Source organism: Terrapene carolina, unplaced genomic scaffold (assembly GCF_002925995.2).
Source record: "Terrapene carolina triunguis isolate 2854851 unplaced genomic scaffold, T_m_triunguis-2.0 Scaffold85, whole genome shotgun sequence".
NCBI classification, from domain to species: Eukaryota; Metazoa; Chordata; order Testudines; family Emydidae; genus Terrapene; species Terrapene triunguis.
This window is the reverse complement of record NW_020664436.1, coordinates 53,401,645-53,427,961: the sequence shown is the minus strand read 5'-3', so window position 1 is coordinate 53,427,961 and position 26,317 is coordinate 53,401,645. Positions and strand designations below refer to the sequence as shown.

The 26,317-nt window shown below is 40.2% G+C and overlaps 1 protein-coding gene across 1 annotated transcript in view; it reads left to right on the top strand.

The window, feature by feature from the left end:
- Positions 1-26,317, top strand: part of ENPP1 (ectonucleotide pyrophosphatase/phosphodiesterase 1) — a 72,941-nt gene that overhangs the window by 30,338 nt on the left and 16,286 nt on the right. Inside the window, exons 6-14 of the mRNA XM_026649808.2 lie at positions 3,501-3,598; positions 12,595-12,674; positions 14,433-14,552; positions 16,270-16,379; positions 18,222-18,287; positions 19,639-19,711; positions 21,818-21,926; positions 23,665-23,796; positions 24,738-24,769. Of these exons, the coding sequence (XP_026505593.1) occupies positions 3,501-3,598; positions 12,595-12,674; positions 14,433-14,552; positions 16,270-16,379; positions 18,222-18,287; positions 19,639-19,711; positions 21,818-21,926; positions 23,665-23,796; positions 24,738-24,769 (820 nt within the window). The remainder of the gene's footprint in view (positions 1-3,500; positions 3,599-12,594; positions 12,675-14,432; positions 14,553-16,269; positions 16,380-18,221; positions 18,288-19,638; positions 19,712-21,817; positions 21,927-23,664; positions 23,797-24,737; positions 24,770-26,317) is intronic.

The following is a 26,317-nucleotide window of genomic DNA, read 5'->3' as shown; positions in this document are numbered from 1 at the left end:
AGGTGCTGGGTGCTCTCTTCTTCCATCTCAGAATCATGCCGCATTGGGCCTTTTAAGGTAACAAATTTCTTGCTGTGGTATAAATGGTAGATATTCCAGGCTTTTGAACTAAAAACAATTGTGCTCTGTGCAACCAACTAGAGAGGCGTGGGAGTCAATTGAAGTATTATTCAGGGCTGTCAAGTGTCATGCATCTTGCATGCCCTGTCATCCCTGCATGCAGCTCAGCCTGAATCTTACCTCTGGCTGACCTGTAAACTGCAGCAGCAGTGGGCTCTTTTGGTTGCTAGAGGCCACTGTGAAGCATGGAGACGGGAAGCCAGGTGGCCCATAGGACTCCTGTGGCTGCTTTCCCAGTAGGAGTTGAGCATGGAGGGGTCAAGCAGCAATGAGAGGAAATTAAGGGGTGGCAGCAGCAGCTAGTATCCCCACTGGCAAGGCCAGAAGATAATGGGACTCAGTACTGACTCCAGCCAGACACAGCTGCCCTCCCAGACAGCACAACCCCAGCACCCATTCAACTCCTACTACACACCTACCCCAGTGCCCCCTAAGCAGTAGTCAGGCAACTACCCTATACATGCTCCAGCACCCTAGAATCCATCCACCTAATCCAGCAACCCCAGCTGATGTCCCTATAGGCATTAGGTTTTGGGCAGTTCCATGTTCTACATACCACCACTGCTAGGTGGAAGGTGTATTGACCATACGTGGAATTTTATGATCATATGCAAATTATCTACAGTATGCAAATTAGTTCCTTAAAAATGTGCATAAAATGTCACCATATGGAGCTGCCAAGATTAGTGTAGCTTCTATAGTTCTTATACTTTATAGATTAAATCAGTTCAAACTCTCAGAATTGTTTGTTTGTTTTGGTTTTGGTTTTTACCTTGGAGGACCAAGCCACATCTGGCAATTTAGTAAAACTGACTTTCAAACATAAGGATAATTACACTAGCCAACAGCAAATTATTTACTTGAGGTTTCAGGAATTTTGCCATTCAAGTCTTGTTTGGGATTCAGTCTGGGCTGTGAGCACCGGCTTCTGAAACCAAAATAGCTACGTTATATTTACTATGGATATGCCACATGCATGGGTGTTTGGGACCACTGTGCAGATGTCTTCACAGTCCCTACTTACTCCAAATGGAATAATTTTTAAAATATTTTTTGCCCATCTCTTCCTAATTTGTTCCCATTATGTGGATCAGTTGGGTTATTACGTATGAAATACTTAAATACATAAGGAAAATGCAGCATGAATAATTGAAAATGCTAACTGACCTTTGTAAAAGTTTTAATTAGAGGAGTTCATATTTCACATTGAGGAATCTGTGCTATCAACATAGCTCAGTATATCTCTGAGGCAGCAGGTGTGCCATGTGGTCCAGCTTCCACATCAGGCCTACTTCTGCAGTCTTTACCTAAGCCACGTTTCCATTGTGTAAGGAGTGAGAGATCAAGTCTATTACATCAACAATGAGCATGAGTACAAGTTACAGCTGCCAATGGGTAGTAAGAAAAAAGACCTGCATTTCATGCACATATTTTGACCTATGAGATGATCAAAAAATGAGCCTTAAAACTAGTCAGTTGCAGACTTTTGTGGGATGATTGGCTTTTACATTTAGATAATGTCAAAAGGTTTCATTTTGACTATCGATTTGTTTAATTTTGCTTTAACGTTGAATATAATATGTATTATAAAATTATTATAATTTTATGTTTAGATGTTATTGGAAACAATTTTTTCCCCCCATTGAAACATTTCAGCAACGAAATGATTCTACCATATATGGAAAAAAATTATGTTTACAAAAATAAATATTTGGGAATTTCCTTTCCACAAAATACTTTTAAATGTTGACTTTCTGTTCCGGTTTGGAACATAAACAACTTTTGAAATGTCAGCATTTCCCACAGAAAGAAATTCCAGTTTCTATCCAGCTCTAATTCCACCTCCCTTTTGGCCCCCACCTTCGTGAGTGAAGAGGCCTTGCTGAGCCTGTCTGGGGTTTTGAGAGTTAATTCCCATCCAGGGTTCAGAGGCAACTCAAAGGAGTTGCTATCAGCTGCAAGCTAACTTGGTGCTGCTGAGTTCTACACCTTAAAAGAAGGGGTTGTCATCCTCAGAAGCCAGACAAGATCAGCAGAAGCTGATCAGAAGCCAGAGCAATGGCATAAAACATAGGAGCTACCATTTATGGTTTGTGCTTTTTGTTCTAGCAGTTTTGAGTTTACTGCATGGAAGGAATACTCAGCTAGAGACTTTTACCAAACTAGTGTCTATTGGTGTTCAACCAGAAACTCTTCCATAAAACCCAGTCCAGAAAGGTGATGTGTGTTCTAGTTTGAGTCAGACAGACAGACAGAGCCCCCCACCAATGATAACAAATGAAAACTGCATGCCCCGTTCCTAGAGTGGGGATAAACAAGAATGCAAGTGAATCTTGCTCAGCGCTCACTTTGAGCTAATAGAATTGCTCTTGGGTCTCTACAACAACTGGACTTTTTTGTATTTTGAGTGTGTCAAAGTGTTTCCTAATGTACCGTTACTTACTTGGTGTTTCCTTGTCATGCTTGCATATTTTGTGCTTTTAAATCACTCTTAATTCTTTGTTTTGGGTTGCATTGGGTGGGTTCTGATGGTCCAGAGTAGAATAAGGCTCTGATCCTACAAATACTTAAGCGTGTGCTTAACGTTACTCACCTGAGTAATCCCACAGACTTCAACGGGACTGATCACATGCTTAGAGTTAAGCATGTATTGAAGTCTCTGCAGGATCTGGGCCTACATGATTTATGCAAAGGGATAAATTATTTTTTTCTGAAAAGAAAAATCCTTGTCTTTTCCTGTGGTGGTGGAGAAAGAATGTGTCGGATATCCTTAAGTTTCAGGTTAGGCTATCTCAAGGGGGCAAAATATGTAAATACCAATCTTTTCTCTGGCTGATTCAGAGAAGGGATTTGAATCCACATCTCTTACCTCTAAGGTGAGTGCCTTAATCAGGCTATAGAGTTATTTTTGCTATTTGGCGCAATTGACTTTTAAGCATTTATACAAAGTTGACCAACTCCAACAGGAGCGAGAGCGATCAATTAACTGCAGAATGACCTATAGCCTGGTTGTTAAGAGTGCTGGCCTGGAAGAGAGAAGATCTGAGTTCAAGTCTCTGCCCCAGAATGGGCTTTAAACCCCCATTTATCATGGCCCAGGCAAGTATGTTAACCATTGGGCTAAACCTTATAAAAGAGCTGAAAGACAAACTTTGCTGACCTTGAAAAACTTTTCTCCAGCAGAAACTATCAGGTCAAATTTATGAATAGTTTCTAGTCGACTGGAACTGCATTTTTCAGCAAACAAACGTTGAAAAATTTCTGCCCAGCTGTAATTGTGAACATTAATGAGTATCTGTTTAGCTCTTTACACTGAAAAAGCAGTGTAAAGATATTAAATTCCATGTTTTTCTTTTACTCTCTTATTTCTAATTGTTCAGGTTTGCAAAACCCCCAGTTTTGTTGTTTTCTTCAGATGGCTTCAGAGCAGAGTATTTGCACACCTGGGGTGGACTTCTTCCTGTTATTAGCAAATTACGTGAGTAGATTCTCTGTCCAAGCAATAACATGACATTTAATTAATTAAGCTATCCATTGTTTTAAGAGTACAAGGAGAACTCTTTTAAACATTTCACCAGGAGCTGGCCAAGTATTCTTTGGGCTCTCAGTGAGAGACTGAAAATGGTTGAGCAGCCCTTTCTGTGGTTGAGCAGTGATAGTTTTGCAAAATAAAAAAGCAGTTAGATGTGATGTTTTGACTCCATACCATTTCTAAAGTATGATTCAGCCTGCAGAGTGACTTATATTTAGATGGGGAGGTGACAAAATAATGGAAAGAGGGGTAGAAAGTATTTCAATATTTTGAGAAGGAAAGCGGGGTGGAGAAAATATGAGAAATGACTAATAAAATGCAAGAGCTGATGCATGGAGTAGGAAAATGATGATATTTGAGTGAGGAGTTTCATTTTGTTAAGTGAATGAGTGACTAGAAGCGGCCATAGTCTTAGTGCTTTTTTCAACAGGTTTTGTGGTGTTTTACAGAATATAAACTTTTAGTTGTTTTCTTTCTTTTTTTTTTTAAAGCCCAATGTTTTTATCCCTTATAACTATAAGGATAATTGAAACATAAGGCATACAACCAAACTCTTGACCACTTGTAAAAATTCCATGGTACTTGCCTGAGTAGCAATGTCAGGCTTGCTGTGCTGTCCAAATTACAATCTGGAGTGACTACATTCTGTTTATCTAAAAATAACAAGTGAAAACATTCTCTCCTTAGATATTAAAAATGTATACACTTGGACTGAGATTGAGATGGAAATAGGAGATAGACTTGTTGAAAGTCTCTGGGTAAGGATAAAAGGGGTAAAAAACAAGTGATGCCATGGTAGGGGGTCTATTACAGACCACCTAAACAGGAAGAAGGGGTGAATGAGGCTTTTTTTAAACCGCTAACAAAATCATCCAAAGCACTTGGTGGTGATGGGGGACTTTAACTACCCAGACATCTGTTGGGAAAATAACACAGCAGGGCACAGATTATCCAACAAGTTATTGGAATGTATTGGAGACAATTTTTTATTTCAGAAGGTGGAGACAGCTACCAGGGGAGAGGCTGTTCTAGATTTGATTTTGACAAATAGGGAGGAACTAGTTGAGAATTTGAAAGTGGAAGGCAGCTTGAGTGAAAGTGATCATGAAATGATAGAGTTCATGATTCTAAGGAATGGTAGGAGGGAGAACAGCAAAATAAAGACAATGGATTTCAAGAAGGCAGACTTTAGCAAACTTAGGGAGTTGGTAGGTAAGATCCCATGGGAACCAATCTAAGGGGAAAAACAATAGAAGACAGTTGGCAGGTTTTCAAAGAGACATTAAGTGCACAAGAGCAAACTATCCCACTGTGCAGGAAAGATAGGAAGTATGGCAAGAAACCACCCTGTCTTAACCAGGAGATCTTCAATGACCTAAAAATCAAAAAAGAGTCCTACAAAAAGTGGAAACTAGGTCAAGTTACAAGGGATGAATATAAACAAATAACACAACTATGTAGGGACAAAATTAGAACTGCCAAGGCACAAAACGAGATCAAACTAGCTAGAGACATAAAGGGTAACAAGAAAACATTCTACAAATACATTAGAAGCAAGAGGAAGACCAAGGACAGGGTAGGCCCGTTACTCAATAAGCGGGGAAAAATAGCAACAGGAAATGTGGAAGGTGATTAATGACTTCTTTGTTTCGGTTTTCACCAAGAAGGTTGGTGGTGATTGGATGTCTAATGTAGTGAATGCCAGTGAAAATGAGGTAGGGTCAGAAGAGGATAAAATAGGGAAAGAACAAGTTAAAAATTACTTGGACAAATTAGATGTCTTCAAGTCACCAGGGCCTGATGAAATGCATCCTAGAATACTCAAGGAGCTGACTGAGGAGATGTCTGAGCCTTAGTGATTATCTTTGAGAAGTCCTGGAAGATGGGAGAGATTCCAGAAGACTGGATAAGGGTAAATATAGTGCCTATCTATAAAAAGGGAAATAAGGACAACCCAGGGAATTACAGACCAATCAGCTTAACTTCTGTACCCAGAAAGATAATGGAGCAAGTAATTAAGCAATCAGTTTGCAAACATCTAGAAGATAATAATGTGATTAAGTAACCGTCAGCATGGATTTGTCAAAAATAAATCATGTCAAACCAACCTGATAGCTTTCTTTGACAGGGTAACAAGCCTTGTGGATGGGTGTGTGTTGATTTTAGTAAAGCTTTTGATACTGTCCCGCATGACCTTCTCATAAATAAACTATGGAAATTGAACCTAGATGGAACTACTATAAGGTGGGTGCAAAACTGGTTGGAAAACCATTCCCAGAGCATAGTTATCAGTGGTTCACAGTCATGCTGGAAGGGTATAACGAGTGGGGTCCCACAGGGATCAGTTCTGGGTCCGGTTCTGTTCAATATCTTCATCAATGATTTAGATAATGGCATAGAGAGTACACTTATAACATTTGTGGACGATACCAAGCTGGGAGGGGTTGCAAGTGCTTTGGAGGATAGGATTAAAATTCAAAATGATCTGGACAAACTGGAGAAATGATCTGAAGTAAATAGGATGAAATTCAATAAGGACAAATGCAAAGTATTCCATTTAGGAAGGAACAATCAGTTGCACACACAAAAAATGGGAAATAACTGCCTAGGAAGGAGTACTGCAGAAAGGAATCTGGGGGTCATAGTGGATCACAAGCTAAATATAAGTCAACAGTGTAACACACTGTTGCAAAAAAAAGCAAACATCATTCTGGGATGTATTAGCAGGAATGTTGTAAGCAAGACATGAGAAGTACTTCTTCTGCTCTATTCCGCGCTGATTAGGCCTCATCTGGCGTATTGTGTCCTGTTCTGGGCACCACATTTCAGGAAGGATGTGGACAAATTGGAGAGAGTCTAGAGAAGAGCAACAAAAATGATTAAAGGTCTAGAAAACATGACCTATGAGGGAAGATTGAAAAAAATGGGTTTGTTTAGTATGGAGAAGAGAAGAGAAGACTGAGAGAGGACATAACAGTTCTCAAGTATGTAAAAGGTTGTTACAGGGAGGAGGAGGAAGAAAAAAAATTTTTTTTTAACTTTTGAGGTAGGACAAGAAGCAATGGGCTTAAATTGCAGCAAGGGCAGTTTAGGTTGGACATTAAGAAAAACTTCCTAACTGTCAGGGTAGTTAAGCACTGGAATACATTGCCTAGAGAAGTTGTGGAATCTCCATCATTGGAGATTTTTAAGAGCATGTTAGATAAAAACCTGTCAGGAAAGGTCTAGATAATTAGCCCTGCCACAAGTGCAGGGGACTGGACTAGATGACCTCTCAAGGTCCCTTCCAGTTCTATAATATTCATCACAATTAGAGCTGACTGGAGGATGACAATTCCATATCACTGCAACTTTCAAAGTTTTGAAAATTTGTTTCAATTTTGTACTGAACCAAATCAAAATCTTTCAAACACTTTAATGAAATAAAATTATGTCAAAAAGTCCATTTTTGATTAAAAGCTGAGCTTTTTTTAAGGTTCAGGGCACTCCTGATGAGAGAGACTAACTTTCACATTCTCTAGTCTAGTGACATGGGTACTGGCCTGAGATGTGGGTGATCCAGGTTTGAGCCTGCTCTGCCTGACTCAGAGCAGAGCTTTTCATCCCAGATCACTCTGAATCAGACAGAGCGGGTTTGAAGTTGGGTCTCCCACATCCCAGGCCAGTGCCATGCCATTAAGCTAGTGAGGGCAAGAGTTAGTCTGTCTCTGGTCACTTTGGACCAGAGAGCCTTGGACCTATGAAAACTTTAAAACTGATAATGTTTTGGCTTTGATGAAATTTCATTTAGTTGGAAATGTTGTGACCAGCTGAAGTCACATCCTGTTATGTAAAATAGTGGGGGATGTTGTTCAGCGATAGACACCTTTTACCTTATTGGTGCCTGCATTTAATTTGCAGGTTAAATGATTTATGGTATGTATATGCTGGGATGTGGAATATAGCCCAATTTTGGCTGTCAATGCATGGGGGCACAAGGAGGATAGGATATGATGCAAGGAGCCTTAGCCTCTCCTTCATGCCCTGTGCGGAGGACAGCCACAGTATGGATAGGGAGTGCAAGCCCTGTGCTAGCCTGGAGCCAGCAGTAGCACTATCTGACCCAAAGGGGGATGAAGTTGGGGTAAACAGGCCTCACCTCCACACTGACCAGCAGAGCTGGGCCAGCACGAGAGAGGAGATACATGATGGACCCTTTCAAAGTTTGAGGCTCCTGATGTAGTGTGCACAACTGTGGGCCCTTGGAGGAATTCTGGCAGAGTGTCTTCATCTGCTACTGTTACAGCACAATGACTACTCATCTTCTCCATGATTTAGTCAAAGGACTGAAGCCTGATGAAAGCCATTGATGTCAATGGCAAGAATCCCATTGATTTAAGTGGTCTTTGATTTTGGCCTATAGTTTGTAATGAAACATTCTGGAATGGTAGGTGCTATATGTAAATTATTGTCATTTAATATTGTAAATCAATGTGTTGCTAACTTATTTTCATAACACACTTAATAAATTAATAGCACCACATAGCCTCTGATCTGGCAAATAGTTACACACAGGAGTAACTATTCATGCATATGTATTTGCAGGACTGGGACCCATGGATATAAAATTCCTATTCATTCCACTTAAGAGTTAGGATTTAAATAGCCAAATTGGGGTCATCAGAAGCCCCCATAGAACAATGTCTCTGCAGCATTCATTATTAGACATGGGGAAAAAAACATATTTTTTCCACTTTATTTTTGTAACTAAGATTTTATTAAAATATGTATAATTACAAACAAAACACAGTTTTTGTTCATAAAGATAAGTGGGTGCAATTCTACTCCATTTCTTGAATCAATATCAGTTTTAAACTGGAACATAAATAACAATTCATCAACAATAGCCATTCTAGGGTCCTGATCCAGAGAACCCTTATGCATGTGCCTAACTTTACAGTGTATAGTGCTGCCGAAGTCAGTGGGACTACTGATGTCATAAAGTTAAGCCTGTGGACAAGTGTTTGCTAGATGAGGGCCTAAATTCCCTGCTGGACAACCAGCAACTTATGATATATTATAGGAAGAAATGATTAAAAATGTCTGTTTCTGGTAGAATATTAAAAAACAATGAATAAATTGCTTCACAATTGATGGGAAAATGTCAGATGCACTTCATTTGCAGGACACATTCATTTATAATACTGGTTAAATGATGGGGAAAAAATCACAATAAAAACCCCACCAAAATTCATCAGACAAATTAACGAAGCAAAACAATAACTATAGTTTCCTTCCATAATACATACCCCCTTGTGGAGGGCTGCCATCATCCTGACCGTCCATCTGTAAGGTGCCAGAGGTAAGGGGTTGGCATTCAGAGGTCTTCCAGGAGTGTGTATTGTTACAACCTGGCCCAGTCTCCCTGGATGGTCACCAGTCTGTTGTGAGTGGACACAAATGCTAGGTCCATGTGTTACTAAGCCAACTGGGTTTCGGCTGAGACTAGTCATTGTTCCTAGCTCTGGTCTCTAGGGCATACACCCAGGCTCTAACCTTTTTTCTGAGCCCTTCCTTAGGACATGGGACTCCACGTTCCAGCTGCCTCAGACCTCCCAGGCCTCCTAGTTGCTTGCACACACTCCCTCAGAGTTCCACCTAGCTATGGGCACTGTGGCTTCTAGTTTAACCACCACAGGACAACATGGCAGGAAAGCAAAGAACACAGGCTTAGCAAAGAAATTTCTTAACCACAGTCACTTTACTCTTTAACAGCACTAAAGTGACAGATCTTTGCAAATTCATAAGTCTGAGATGCACTCTCCCCTAGATTGATCTCACCCCTTCTATGAGTCCGAGGTCTTGTCTGCATTTCAGGCTAGCCAGATTTCCTCTTCCTCCAGCAGTCTTCTTGCATGTGGTGATAGATGGCCCTACTCACAGAGAAGCCCTCTTTTATAAAGTCTTGCTTCCTTTTTGGCCATGTGCTCCACTGCTATGCTTATCCCTTCACCCCTCTGGGCTCTTGTGTAGAGAGTCCATTGTTCCTTGGCAATAGGCTGGTAATTGAAAGACCCTCAGTGGCCCTAGATTGTTGTCTTGATGGCTTCTTAGAGATCACATCTTTCCTGGGCAGGGTAGCTTACTAGAATACATTGCAATAAGCTTGCTTTGAGCAAGGTTAGACATGAGTTCATCATATAACAAAAAATGGATGTCCTAATCCAAACTGGAGGTGACAAATTGGAGTTCACAGTTTGACCCAGATATATCCCACTCTGTCACATGTACATTTTGGTTTGGGAAAAGAGGGTTGCAGATTTCTTTGACTCTTCAATACATCAATTTTCAAACAAATCCTCTTTTTGTCTTCAACTTTATCTGGCTTTGAAATATGGGAAGTGAGCCAAGTAGGATAGAAGACAAAGTAAAGTCCTTGCCAAAATCCCCATGGATTTTGGTTAACAAATCCTCAAGATTTATATTTTCAGCCTTTGAAAAATAGCATCTGGGGAGACAGCTAGGACAAGTTTGGAAATACTTGAAGGGGTCACTATGTCCCAGAGCACCAGAAAGACTTGGTAGGGAGGATGCCTTTTATTATACTCTAAAAAAGGAATATTATGAATTTTAGGAGAGGGTTTGGCCTGTTCTTATTTTATCTAAATTTGTTTTTCTCCAGTTGATGCCTAGTCCAGAGCCCATTGAAAGCAACACGAGACTTTTTCCAGTGGATTCAATGTGTCTTAGATCAGGTTCGGCGGAAGTAGCAAAATAACATGTTGGATATAAAGATTTCTTGAACTCGGCCAACATCTATACTATACTGAACGTATGGGAGAGAATGATCCAAAGTGCATGCATAGATTACAGAGCAGAAAATCAATCTGATGAATCATTAACTTTACGCTTATCTTTATCTTTTACACAACGGGTAGGCAACCTATGGCATGGCACGCGAGCTGATTTTCAGTGGCACTCACACTGCCAGGGTCCTGGCCACTGGTCCGGAGGGCTCTGCATTTTAATTTAATTTTAAATGAAGCTTCTTAAACATTTTAAAAACCTTATTTACTTTACATACAACAAAAGTTTAGTTATATATTATAGACTTATAGAAAGAGACCTTCTAAAAACATTAAAATGTATTACCGGCATGTGAAACCTTAAATTAGAGTGAATAAATGAAGACTTGGCACACCACTTCTGAAAGGTTGCCGACCCCTGCTTTACACACAACTTTTGGTCTTTGTGTGGTATTTTTTTATACTTTAGTGAGGGTTATTTTCCTAATTTTCAGAAGAAGAGAACACCTATTTAGGTGCTTGAGTATAGATTTAGGCAACTTGCTTAAGGAATCCAAATTTGACCATTTTGGCCTAACATGAATGACTTTTCATTCTAATATATATTGTCAGTGATTTTTTTTTAAAAAAGAGACCCACAATTTTATGGCAAGAACATAAGTTTGAGGTTATGCCTAGAGAACATGATAAATACTCCCTTTTATGGGATGTGTATATAAACTGAAAGCAAAGTAAATAGCAATTTGTGACATACCCTTAAGAGACCTGGGGCAAGACAGCATTTATAGCCTTCAGTCAAAAGCTACTTTGCTTCTGGGAACTCCCAGACTGAAATCATTATTGGTGCTCACACTGCACAGCACTCTCACCAGCTGCCAGATCAGTGTTCTAATTGGAACAGCATAACTTCTTTGGTCATTCCTGTATACATCTGCACCAGATATTGTTCAAAAGACCTGATTCTTTGACCATTGACTTCAGTGGTCAAAGATCAGCCCCATAAGGAGTATCTAGAATGCATTTCTACTACTAGCTGTTAAGTCAAATGTTACTTGTTCATTTCTGACATAAATACAGAACATGCTCATTTAAAGTTGTGCAATGCTCCCTTATAATGTTGTTTGGCAGCTGCCTGCTTTGTCCACTGCTTGCAGGAAGAGCAGCCCGTTGCAGCTAGCTGGTGGGGGGCTTTGAACCAGGGTGGACCGGCAGCCCCCCATCAGCTCCCCGCTCCCCTAAGTTCCCTGTGCAGCAGCCACCCAGCAGGCTACCAGTTGCCAGCAGTTCAGCTGTCTCTTCCCCCACTGCCATGATCTGCTCTTGCCCTCTGCCTTGGAGCTGCTCCTGGGAGCCTCCTGCTTGCTGTGCAGGGGAGGGGGGAAGAGGAGGGCTAATGTCAGGGTGTCCCCCTCTCCCCCTATTCCTCCCCGCCCCACTCCATATAGAGCAGGGTGGGGACAGGACAGGGCTCAGGACAGAGAGAGCTTGCTGGCCGCAGCTGCTGTCTCAACTTCCTGATCTTTTTAAAGGCAGTGTACTTAGAGTGGTGTCAGCGTACTTAAAGGGGCAATGTGAATCTCACTCTCTCTCCCACACACAGGCTGTGTTTCTCTGTCTCTGTCTGCCATGCTGTCTCCCCTAATTCCATTTGTGCTGCCTTGTAGAGTATGAGGCTACATTAACAACAGCGTGTTAACCCTTGAGGGCTCAGCCGAATGCTATTCCATCATTTAGCAGTAAGGCATTCCCTGGGAAATATCGCACCCTCTTCCACCCTCTAACTTCACCACCTCCATCAAACTTCACAATCATCATTGCTGTGTACAATATTAAATTGTTTGTTTAAAACTTATACTGTGTGTGTGTGTATACAGTATATATAGTTTTTTGTCTGGTGAAAAAAATTTCCCTGGGACCTAACCCCTGCCCCCATTTACATTAATTCTTATGGGGAAATTGGATTCGCTTAACATCATTTCGCTTAAAGTTGCATTTTTCAGGAACATAACTACAACATTAAGCGGGGAGTTACTGTATAAATTCTAGAATGTTGAAGAGTGCAAACTCTACAGGGGTATAATTTTTAAAACTGAATGTATACATAGTTGAGTCTTGTGAAATTTTTTCACTTTTGTAACTTTACATTTTTCCCCCTAGAAAAATGTGGAACATACACTCCCAACATGAGACCAGTGTATCCAACAAAAACGTTCCCCAATCACTACACCATTGTCACAGTAAGAACTTCTGTGTTTTTCTCTCTAGAAGATACATTGTTCTGAATTTATTCAATTCCAGGGGAAACAGGATTTGTGGATTATTAAACCCAACAAGAAAAATACTTAAGATTTCCCACAGGACTATGAAAATGTAGATTCCACACTTTTCTTCTTTTCTCTTCATGCTAAGATCTGGCTTAATGTGTGACAATCACTATATAAAGACTACTTATGCCTGGTTAGATTAACTTGATCCTGATAATTAATAAAAACTATCCAATACCAGGTGTAAGAATTCCTGTGGCATTATAAATTGGTATGCTTCTTCACTTTGTGCATTGGTATGAATCTGGCATAATCTGCTGAATCACAGTTTTGGCCAGTGGAGTAGAAGCAAGCTAGGTTCTTTTCTCATTCCTTTTCTTTGGGAAGATATGTGCCTTATGCCCCTCCCATGGAACAGAAATTGTGACATTAAGTAGACATAAATGAGGTCTGAAATGGAACCAGCAATCTGAATATCTCATGAGTTTTGAAGGTGTGAGGAGATCTAAGGCTGTCTGGGATTCAAATCTGGTTCAGAAGCAGCCCAAGGGTGGAAGGTGTCACAAACAACTGATCTCTAAAGTTTCTCCCATCTTGAATATATACAGGAGAAAATAAACCAATTTAAAAAAAAAAAAAAAAGCTTCCAAAACTGGATTGTGTCTTATTGCCTTCTATGGTATATCAGCAGACTCCCTTGAGCTTCATGGTCAAAGAGTTTAGAACTCAAATTAAGACTGATGGAATCACAGCCTCACTGCCTTCTGCTCCTGACTCATCAGTGCTGTTGCCTCTTTGGGTGGCGTGGCAGTGGATGCTGTTATGTGCACAGTCTCTGGGTCTCTACTTATTTTTTTAAAAGTTGTTTAATGCCCCCCCTCCCCACAAGACACACACTCCCAAATTTGAAGAGGTGACCTGGTAGAAAGAGTTTTGCTCTGCCACCATGTAATGGGGTCTCCCCTAACCTGTCATCAGACCATCCTCTGCCTCAGTTCTCCCACTCTTATGAAAGCTGGAGAACTAACTCTCCAGATAGTGTGTAAATAAAGCTCCCCACTGTCACTATGCCATTCCTTTTTCTGAGGCATGTATTTATTCAATCACAAACACAGTTCAACATCAATCAAAATAGGTAAACCAGGCACACAGCAGGTATCCCCAGTCTGGCCTTTCACCTAGCTGGAGTGGTAAGCTCCCTTCCGGCTCCTTTCCCTGTCACAGGGTCTCCTCAGAAGCCTCCCTACTCCTTGCAGCTCCCCATTCCTCACCATTGAGCTACTTGTTGGTTGGTTATCTTATGGAGGCATCTAGTCACAGGTGGGGATCCTCCCAACTGCTTCATGAAGGCCATCCCATTCTGTGGCAAACCAGCTGTGCTACCCTTAAGATGTCAGGCTAAGGTTATGCCTTCCATTTAGGCTCTGTTTTGCCTGAATGCCTCTAAAAGAGCATAAGAGAAAACTATAGCAAGTAGGCTGTAAATTCAGCCAGAAGAGGTCAAGCCAAATTCAGACTTGGTGTAAGTCAATAGACTTGCATCCACTTACACAAAGTCTGAAAAATGCTGCGTTACCTTTGAGAAGTGTCAGTCTGTATTTGATCTTTGTAGCAGTGAAATGTGACCCTGTTAGATCGTTCTGTGACTTGTGGCATTTATAGTGACGTGTACATAAGGATTTCTATAAAAAAGATTTTCTTTTTTATACAATGGCACAATCTTAATTGTAGGGGCTGTATCCAGAATCCCATGGTATAATTGATAACAAGATCTACGACCCCCATAGAAATGTTTCCTTCACACTTAGAAATGAAGAGAAGTTTAATCCACAGTGGTACCAAGGACAGCCTGTAAGTATTAATAACTAATATACTGCTATGAGACACAAGAGATAGTGGTTATGTTGTTTAGTTATTTCTCAGGAAAATGGTGATACTGAGAAACAATGTTATAGAGAAAACAACAAGGAGTCCTTGTGGCACCTTAGAGACTAAAAAACTTATTTGAACATAAGCTTTTGGGAGCTAGAACCCAGACTGGGAGTGATTGGGTCATTACAAAACCTAAACTTAATTTCCCCAATACTAATTTCTCCCTACTGTTTCTCACACCTTCTTGTCAATTGTCTGTAATGGGCCACTCTCTTACCACTTCAAAAGTTATTTTTCCTCCCTTGGTATCCTGCTGTTAATTGATTTATCTCATTAGACTGACCTCATACTTGGTAAAGCATCCCCCATCCTTTCATGTATTTATACCTGCTCCTGTATTTTTCACTTCATCTGATGAAGTGGGTTCTAGCCCACGAAAGCTTATGCCCAAATAAATTTGTTAGTCTCTAAGGTGCCACAAGGACTCCTCGTTGTTTTTGCTGATACAGATTAACATGGCTACCACTCTGAAAAAAGTTACAGAGAGCATTTCCAAGGCAGCCAAGAAGCTGTCACTCAGCATAACTACATGATTACATTGTTGCAGCTGTAAAATGGATTTGAAATAGCTTACAAGTAAACTGCAATAATGAAAAAAATAGGTGGCAGGATTTTTGTTAATTATCTTATTTATATGATTTTTATGGCAATTACCCCCGTTTAGAACATTTTCATTATTTTCAGCCTCCTCTCCAGCCCCCCTCCAAAAACTATAATTCTGTAGAATGGTTCCAGTCCAAGGTCCCTGTGGATCCTAAGTGGGAAAGGCATCTTGGTACAGTCCAACTCCTCGAATACCGAGAGCTTGAAAAGTCATCTAGCATTTTCACACACTCCAGCTGCAGTGGCCCAAAGATTCCCACCCTTCCTCCTCCTCTCTTTTCTGCCTGGGAAATAATGCATTAGAAAGAACTAAAACTAACAGTTTGTGTGTGTTTTTGCCTTTCTTTTTTCCATTTCTCTGGCTTTTATGTCTGTCTCTAACTCTTCTCTCTCCATCCTCTGTCTCTTACCATTTCTTCCTCCCCTCCAGCCTATGCTACTTATCTTCCCTTCACTAGGTCTCCCATTTATCATCCTCTCCCAACTTAGTTTCAGCTTCCTCTTTTCACCCAACTTGCCGTATTATTGCCAACCTAAACATTCAAAAATCATGAATTAGGCCTCAAAAAATCATGATCTTGGCTTAAAAATCATGAGGTTTTTCAAAAAATACGTTTTTGGTTCTTATTTTCCTTTTGGGTTTTGAACCTTTAGGTTATTCTCAGGCAGGGCCAGCTCCAGGGTTTTTGCTGCCCCAAGCGGCACAAAAAAAAAAAAAAAAAAGCCCCCGGCCGGCGCGTCGGCGGGAGGGCCTTCGCTCCGAGCGGGAGTGAGGGACAGTCCTCCGAATTGCCGCCGAATAGCTGGACGTGCTGCCCCTCTCCGGAGTGGCCGCCCCAAGCACCTGCTTGGCAAGCTGGTGCCTGGAGCCGGCCCTGTTCTCAGGTCACCTTTTCAAGCTTTTCTCCACAACCCTGAATGCTAGAACTTGTTTTTTTTAAATGAAAGTGGAAATTCTCGTGAAATAACAGAACTCCAGGAGCTGGGGCTTTATGACAAACACTAAATAATTATACTTGTCCTCATCCCACAGCTCTGGCTGACAGCTATGCATCAAGGTCTAAAAGCTGGTACATTCTTCTGGCCTGGATCAGATGTGAGAATTAATGGAACTTTTCCAGACTTGTATAGAAAGTACAATGGGTATGTAAAACATCATGGGGTGTGTGTGTGTGTGTGTTTCTTTGGTAGAGCAATAAATTAGGGGAGAGGTAATCAATTATTTTATGTCAAGGTCCACATGTCTTGGTCATGGTCCAGACTCCAGAGAAAATAATACAAAAATAATAACAATAATGATGATAATAAGTAAATAAAAAGATTTCAAAGTCTGTTCAAAAGCATCTGGCGGTCTGGAGTTGGCTCGTGGTCTGCCCATTGACTACCCTTGAATTAGAGTGTGAGAGAGTGTCAGAGAAATAAAACATGTAGGTTGGTTCTGCTTCCTTTCCTGGTTTGGATCAGCTTTCACAAAACGATAGATGACAGACAGAGGATAAATATCTTCCTGCTTACTAATATAGTCCTGCACATTGTGAAAAAGCAGAATCCCACTAGCCAGAGCCTGCATTTTCCATGATGCATGTTGTGTAACTGGCTGAAGAACCTATTATGCTATAACATGGTGTGGAAAAGTATGTTTATAGGAGAGGTATTCAAAAAATTTGCCATTTAAATCTGGTGATGCTTTGATGTCTTCTATTTACACTTGGTGCAAATATTTCACAAATACCTAGATTCTAACATTGATCACTCAATCTGAGCTCTTCCCTTACATGAAGTGGAAAAATCTTTACATGATATTGTCTATGTACTTGAAAAACTATGTAATGAGATAGTTATGGAAAACATTTCACTGTCAAATTAACCTTATTGCAAGTTTTCAAGGTATTTCACAGTAAGGGAGTAGCCTTTATGGTCAACTGTTAATCATACCTATGAATAAACATTTCTCTGCAGTGGAAAATTTTTTATGTGCATTTGAGAATCATCATTAATAATATCAAAATCTTCCCTGAGGTCCTCAATCTTCTTCTTCTCAGGTCCTATTTTTCTTGTCACGTAGATTCTTACTGTTGGTTGCTTGTGGGACATTCTACATGTTTCTCCAGCTAGTTGAACAGGATCACTTGGAATTGCATTGTGTCATTCAAGCTACAACTGTCATCAGCAACAAGTGGTGCTGCCTCAGGCTACGTCCTCACTACAGGGGGCGGGAGGTTGATTTAAGATACGCAAATTCAGCTACGCGAATAGCGTAGCTGAATTCGATGTATCGGAGCCGACTTACCCCACTGTGAGGACGGCGGCAAATTGACCTCCGCGGCTCCCCCATCGACGGCGCTTACTCCTATCTCCGCTGGTGGAGTAGAAGCGTCGATTCGGGGATTGATTGTCGCGTCCCGACGAGACGCGATAATTCGATCCCCGAGAGATCGATTTCTACCCGCCGATTCAGGCGGGTAGTGTAGACCTGCCCTGAGTAACATATAGGCTGTTTTCAGTGGGTGTATACTAATCTATGATTGTCAGTCTACTTCAGAGTTTTGATTCCAGATTTTACCTATGTATGGTCATTATAAACTTGGCATCTGGGCTCACATTATAAACACCAGGATGGTTTTAAAAATACAGTATATGGGACAAATCCTTCTCCTCTTATGTGATCATGCCTGGTGAAATCAGTAGGATTGCTTGTATGAGGAAGGCAGGCAAGATTTAGGCCCTTATCCAAACTCATGGAAGTTAGAGACTCCTGTTGACTTCAATGGGCTTTAGATCAGGCCCTTAGCCTTGTATTGGTAAAATTTGCCATCACTGTAGTACTCCAAATAATTAATCTAGATATATTTAAAGGATATCCAACTTTAATGTTGCCAAGTGATTTCAATTATGTTTGTTGAAATGAAGACAGGTTTCTTAATTCACGTGAACATAATTTTCAGTTCTTTGAAATACAGTTGCTATTGTATTGTTCTGATACAGTTCAATCCCATTTGAAGAAAGGGTGATAGCTATTCTTCATTGGCTGCAGTTACCTAAAGATGAAAGGTAGGTATTAAATTTCAAATGTAAAGCTCGTGTTTACAGTGTTAGAATAATGAAATAATAATTAACAAATACAATGCAATGTAAATGTTGTTTATATTTAATATAATACCTTGTGTGCATTATTTCAATAACTTCATAAAAACATAAGAATGGCCATACTGGGTCAGACCAATGGTCCATCTATCCCTGTATCCTGTCTTCTGACAGTAGCAATGCCAGATGCTTCTGAGGGGATGAACAGAACAGGGCAATTATCAAGTGATCCATCCCCTGTCGACCAGTCCCAGAATCTGGCAATCCAAGGTTTATGGGATTGCATCCCTGACTATCTTGGCTAATAGCCATTGATGGACCTATCTAATTCTAATTATCTAATTCTTTTTTGAACCCAATTATACTTTTTGTCTTCGCAACATCCCCGGCAATGATTTCCATAGGTTGACTGTGCATTGTGTGAAGAAATAGTTCCTTTTTGTTTCTTTAAACCTGCTGCTTATTAATTTCACTGTGTTATATGACAGGGTAAATAACACTTCCTTATTCACTTTCTCCACACCAGTCATAATTTTATAGACCTCTGTCATATCCCCCCTTAGTCATCTCTTTTCCAAGCTGAAAAGTCCCAGTCTTTTTAATCTCTCCTCATATGGAAGCTGATCCATACCCCTAGTCATTTTTGTTGCCCTTCTTCGTACTTTTTCCATTTCTAATATATCCTTTTTGAAAGTGGGTGACCAGAACTGCACAAAGAATTCAAGGTGTGGGCGTACCATGAATTTATGTAGTGGCATTGTGATATTTTCTGTCTTATTATTTATCACTTGCCTAATGGTTCCTAACATTCTGTTAACTTTTTGGACTGCCATTGCACATTGCGGATGTTTTTAGAGATCTGTCTATGATGACTGCAAGATCTCTTTCTTGTGTGGTAACAGCTAATTTAGATCCCATCATTTTTGTGTGGATAGTTGGGATTATGTTCTCCCATGTGCATTACTTTGCATTTATCAACATTGAATTTCATCTTCCATTTTGCTGCCCAGTCACCCAGTTTTATGAGATCCCTTTGTAACTCTCCGCAGTCTGCTTTGGATGTAACTATCTTGAGTAATTTTGTATTGTTTGCAAATTTTACCACCTTTTCCCAGATCATTTACAATCAACAAATTAGTTGTTTCAAGCCTGTTTCTAAGCAAATTGTCTATTTCTTTCCCTTCTTTTAAAATGTTTCCTCACTAAATAATGCACAGTTGTTTCTATTATTTAATATCCATTGTTGAATTATAATTTTTTCTGGACTATTTTTCAATGTGTATGTAAAATATTACATTTTTGGTGCTGTTTGATATAGACCACACTTTTACACTCTGTATTTAGAAGAACCAGATACCTCCGGCCATCGTTTTGGACCAGTCAGCAGTGGAGTAAGTAGGCGGTTTTGTTTTGTTTTGTTTTAAAGCTCTGTATTGAGTTAGTGATGAGGCTTTGTATAGCATGTTAAATTAACACCCATAAACTGGAGCACTCATCTGCAGTGTATTTACTAGAACAAGGACTTTGTGGGAGGGTGAACATGACCTAACATACATAGTAAAAGGGCATTTAATAAATGTGCTGTTTTCAATGCTAACAAATTAGGTACTATCTTTTATTTATAATTTAAAATTGCAAATGCGGAGGAGGTTGTAAATGGTGTATCTTTTGTCTCCCTCTCCCCTTTCCCCACTCATCATATGCTAGTTCTCCCTTTTGACAAAAAATACTAGAAATTTTTGGAAAGGAAAAAAAAAAAAGTTTTTCATGAACATTATCAGTTTAGGGGAAAAAAACAAACACTTCTCATTTTGTAAAAAAAAGTGGATGGGGGAGGTGGGCTGAATGAAACATTTAAACCAGCTCTAATCTTAGTCCACTTCTGTGGATGGCTATTCACGTTGTAACTGGCATGGTTGCTGGCTGTCTCAGACTACAGTTAGGTGGATATGAATGATATCTCCCTCCATGTCAGACTTTGGCCATTTTGGCATAGGGCAGAGGTTCTCGACCTTTTTCTTTCTGAGGCCCCGCCCCCAACATGCTATAAAAACTCCATAGCTCCACCTGTGCCACAACAACTGTTTTTCTGCATATAAAAGCCAGGGCCGACACTAGGGGGTACCAAGCAGGGCAGTTGCCCGTGGCCCCATGCCACAGGGTCTACCACAAAGCTACATTGCTCAGCCTTTTGCTTCCGCCCTGGATGGCAGAGCTCAGGGCCCCGGGCTTCAGCTCCATGCAGTGGGGCTTCGACTTTCTCCCCTGGGCCCCAGTGAGTCTAATGCTGGCCCTGTTTGGCGGACCCCCCGAAACATGCTCATGGCTCGCAGGGGGCCCTGGACCCCTGATTAAGAACCACTGGCATAGGGGAAGCAGATATTACCACTGTCTGTGCTGTACCCATTCAGCAAATAAGAGAAGCCTTCATTTTCTGGGATGGGTCAATATTACATCCTTCAGTAAATGCACTTACAAAAACAAGAAGAGGTTGAAGGGGGAAAAAACTATTCAGTGATTTGGGAACATTAGAGAATGGTACTATCTTGAACTCAGGAAAAGTTTTGGCATCTATAACTGACTTTTCCAGATTTTACTGGAGCTATTAACAGCAAGAGGCTTTCAATTTCTCTTGTGGGGGGCTTTCACTGAACACTGTTTCTCTGATAATACTGAAAGATCAATGTAGTTCTTTAGTTGATTAACTGCCAACGAGAGCTCGACAGTGGTGTCTCTGTCTCCCCTCTCCTCTCCCCCGCTTCTTAGGTAATATAAAACTCAGTTATCCTTATCTTTGGTTAGTAAATAAAACAACATAGATTACATATGTCAAAAACACTTTGAAGAATAAAAAGCACTGTAAGGACATCTGAGTAGCTCTGTAAGAGCATGATTCTGCAACCCTTACTCACACTGAGTAGAATTACTTATGCAAGTAGTCCCATCAAATAATGTAACTAGCTGATTATAAATATTAATTGCTCGTATTGATTACTTATGCATCTAAATTATTCTTGCAAGTAGTCCCACAGAGTCCACTGTCACGAAGTACTAAACATGAAAAAGGTTGAAGAATTGAGCTATAGGATGGCATTTCTTTTGGTTTAAAATTAAATTTTCAACCAATGATTAAGACTCCAAGTCACTAGTCCATCCCTATGTTCCCAGTTAAAATGATCCAAATGACAGAAGTATATAATTTATTTGAAGACGAAACTGATTGGACTATCTTTTTATAAGAAATTCTCATTTTAAACAAATAGCTCATGCTTAACCTGAAGTGAAATCTTGGGTCTGACCATGAAATCCTTATTCCCATGTATAGTTCAACTGAAACCTATGCGAATACTTATGTGAATAGAGTTTGCAGCAAGAAGTCTTTTATTTGTATATGGGCCATACTGTGTCTTACATTTTACATTCACCAAATACAGATATATTAATTCATTTCTAAATGCTTAAAATCTATTTTACATCACCACATTTCTATTCTGCAGGTCATTCTTGCACTACAGAGAGTGGACAACATAGTTGGGATGCTGATGGATGGTCTCAAACAAATGAATTTGCACAAATGCCTAAACATTATTCTTCTATCTGATCATGGTAAATTGATGTGTACACAGTGGCAAAATGAGGACAGACACATGCATGGAATTAAGTGGCAGGCTGCAACTTTTATTCACCTTTAGCACAGGGAAGGGGCACTACCTGCCCATCACCCACACTCTTCTATACCAGATATTTAATTGATTCTAGTGTGGGGGTTACAGGGCTTATTATCAATATAACCCTTAACTCGGGGTAGGTTCTCCTCAGCCTACCCCCCAGGACTCCGTCCTAGCACCATCCTTGCTGCAAGAGGGACAGAGGATGCAGAAGGGTGCGGACCTCAGGCGTGAAGGCCACTAAGTCTGACCTTGGCCCACAAAGGCCACAAGGTCTCACTCGATCCCATGAGCCCAAGGCCCATCACCAAAATGCCATTTTTTTTACCTCTGGGAACCATTCATTTTATCCTCTTAACTGCACTGGAAACCTGCCACAAACTGTGATGAATTAACAACTCAACCCAAGTACATCCGTTATATATTAATCACATTCCTGCCTAACCCACTGTGGTTTGAAGGTGCCTCTAGGAAATTGAAAAACTCCCTGGCCCTTTGCCAACTGGCCCATGGGAGAAAAGATTCCTTCCTGACCCCTAAATGGTCAATCAGTTGGACCCACAGACTCTGTAAGGCTTGGTTCCCATTCCTAGTTTAAGGAGAGTAGGCTGGGGCTGATGGAATGGAGCCAAAAGAGGCTCCACACGGTCCCCACGCCAGGTTAAATCCTGCGAGCTGGGGAATGCTGGCCAATCAGCACCTCTACCCTCCCAGCTGGCCAATGGCTGCAAGAGACTAATGTCAGACGAAGTTACTTTTGGTGTCCCTCAGCAAGTGTTTCCCTCTCTCACTGCTGGGACTGTCCATTTTCACCAGTGGCTTCATCAAGTTCTCTCACACATTGAAGCAGGTGGTGGCATTTTGTTTTCATAGTAGACATGCTTAAAGTCCGATGTCAGCTTTTGTACAGAAGAATATTCTGGACCTGATTCTTATTTACGCCCCAGCCCCTTTATAGCTCTCTGGTGGTGTAAGTGGGCCTTAATGTAAATTACATTTTACAGGGCCAGAGCAGTGTAAAGGGTCCTCATTGTACCTGAGAATCAGGCCTTTTATTGTTAATTTGTGGAGTTGGTGGGGGGAATGAAATAATTCACTTTCTTTTCAGATGCTGCACCCAACTCTCTCTTTCCCCATTCCAGCTTAAGTGATTTCAAAGCAATAGAGTCCATTATAATTAATAAAAACTAGTTATATTCCTAAAACATCCTGTTTTTGTTCTTCTTAAGTAGTCACTGTGGTGTGCGTATACACACTGCACAAATGAAGCCGAAAGCCACAGCCATGGCCTATTATTTCCACTAGTTGCCTCTGACCTGTCTTTTACTGTAGGGCTATGTGTATAAAACTTAGATTTCTGACTACAGCCCAGAACTGAAAAGTTATCCATTCTGCTGGTCCAACCCCCACAGTATCCTTTATTTTTCTCCTTCAGTAGGGAAAATCTATTGCAGTTTTCTTGTGAAAACTGTCATGAGGGAATGTTACTGGGCTGCTGAAAGGGTAGATATTTATGTACCTATGAGTTCACATTTCCTTTCAGCTGTCCAGATGTCTTGTGCTTGGTGATCAGGAAAGCCACATTTTCTCTTTGTACAAAACAGCTACATGTTCTGTTATCAGTATTGCAGATTTGTACCTACCTCTTTTAAAAATAACACTTTTCCCTTTTGCAGGCATGGAAACAGCTAGCTGTAGTAAAACAGCATATCTGAACACATACATGGAGAATGTTCAAGATATCACAATAATTCCTGGCCCTGCAGCTCGCTTAAGACCCCAAAATGTTCCAGATGAGTATTTCTCTTGTATGTAGTTGCTAAACTAATTTGTGTTACTTGATTATCTATTTCTAAACTTTTTAAAATTAAGTGAGGATTAATTTGTATAGAATATACTGATATTCCTCAGATTCAGTACAAGCTTACGGAGAAATTGAACCATAAGGGTTGGGGAAACTGTTATGACCTAGAAGCATAAATCTTCTGCTCTTAAAGGCATTTAAAGACCTAGTTCACTTACATGTGTAGCTGGGGCCCTTAATCTCTATATGGTTTAGCCAAACACAAGTTATTGGATTCAATACAGGGGTAACTAGGAGAAATGTAATGGCCTGTGATATACAGGAGGTCAAACTAGATGACTTAATGGTCCCTTCTGGCCTTAAACTCTATGAATCTTTCCTAGTCTGGACCCTATCCTTTTCCAAGGAAGGTTGCTGGATTAAATTCATTTTTTTTTCTTTTGGTGGGATTTTTCCTTGGAAGTTTATTAAAAACATGTTTATAAACACTTTACCAAAGCTAAGTTATGTCAAGAAAACTCCAAGCTATTAGACTAGCACAACAGTTACTGCTTCTTATGTGCACATTGCAATAAATTCTGGAATGTCAAATTCTAGTTGGCAACATCCTTTTCTGTCAACACCATTTAAACGATAAATATCTGAACATTACAAGTAAATAACCAAAGTGATTGGAGAGAAGAGAATGTGAAGGAAACCTCCCCTAAAAAGAAAGCTAGTTAAAAAGTATAGCTTGAAGATTTTCTTACTGATTTTGTTTTTACTATTGGTTGCTTGGTTTTCAAACAGGAAAAATAAGTTGCTTACATTTAGAAATGATTTTTAACCTAGATGACTGCATTATGTGGTATTGAATCAGTATTCCATATTTGGAAGCCTTTTATTTTGCATCTTTTTTTTTTTTTTAAACTTTAGGTGACTAATTTTTACATCTGACTCTTCCAGTTGATTACCAGCGTGTTACCAGACAACTTACAGTAAGTGTTGTCTTTAGTGTTGGCTCATGCTTCTTAATTCATATTGACATTTATTATTATTTTTACAGCAGCAGTATGCTAGGCTCCTTATATAATATATGAAAAGAGAGGGTCACTGCCCCCAAAAGGTTACTACCCAATTCTAGATATGACACAATGACAGGAAGAGAAACAATAGGGAGAAAAGTGGACAAGGGTTACAGTAATAAGAGTTATAAGAAATAGCCAGTAGGATTTGTCAAGAACAAATCATGCCAAACCTACCTAATTTCCTTCTTTAACAGGGTTACTGGTCTAGTGGGTATGAGGAAAACAGTAGCCACGGTGTGTCTTGATTTCAGTAAGGCTTTTGACACAGTCCCACCTGACATTCTAATAAGCAAACTAGGGAAATGTGGTCTAGATTAAATTACAATAAGGCATGTGCACAACTGGTTGAAAAACTGTACTCAAAGAAAAGTTACCAGTGGTTTGCTATGAAAGTGGGAGGGCATATCTAGTGGGGTGCCACAGAGGTCAGTCCTAGGTCCAGTACTACTCAATAGTCAATATTTTCACTAATGACTTGGAAAATGGAGTGGAGAGTATTCTTATAAAATTAGTGGATGACACCAAGCTGGGAAGGGTCACAAGCAAATTGGAGGGTAAGATTAGACTTCAGAACGACCTTGACAAATTAGAGAACTGAAATCAACAAGATTAAATTCATTAAAGACAAGTGCAAAGTATTACGCTTAAGAAGGAAAAATCAAATGCACAACTACAAAATAGGGAATAACTGGCTAGGTGGTAGTACTGCTGGAAAGGATTTGGCGGTTATAATAGTCAACAATGTAATGCAGTTGAGGAAAAAGGCAAATATGATTCTGAGATGTATTAATGGTAATGGTATATGTAAGACATGGGAGGTAATGGTCCTGCTCTACTCAGCAATGGCGAGGCCTCAGCTGGAGTACTGTGTCTAATTCTTGGTGCCACACTTTAGGAAAGATGTGGACAAATTGGAGACATTCCAGAGGACAGAAACAAAAATGATAAAAAGGTTTCGAAAACCTGACCTATGAGGAAGGTTAAAAAAACTGGGCATGTTTAGTCTTGAGAAAAGAAAACTGAAGGGGGACCTGGTAATAGTCTTCAAATATGTTCAGGGCCCTTTTAAAGAGGATGCTGATCCATTGTTCTCCATGTCCACTGAAGGTAGGACAAGAAGTAATGGGCTTAATCTGCAGCAAAGGCGGTTTTGGGTAGATATTGGGAAAAAGTTTGTAAATATAAGGATAGTTAAGGACTGGAATAAGCTTCCAAGGGAGGTTGTGAAACCCTAGAGGCTTTTAAGAACAGGTTGGACAAACATCTGTCAGGGATGATCTAGGTTTACTTGGGTCTGCCTCAGTGGAGGGGGCCAAAGTTGATGACCTTTTGAGTTCCCTTCCAGCTCTACATTTCTATGATTGTGACCTCAGTGACTCACTTTTGGCTGATACTTGACTTAAGTTTTGTGTGTCATTCATTAGTCTTTTCTATTTTTAACGCCTCTCTCAGCTGACA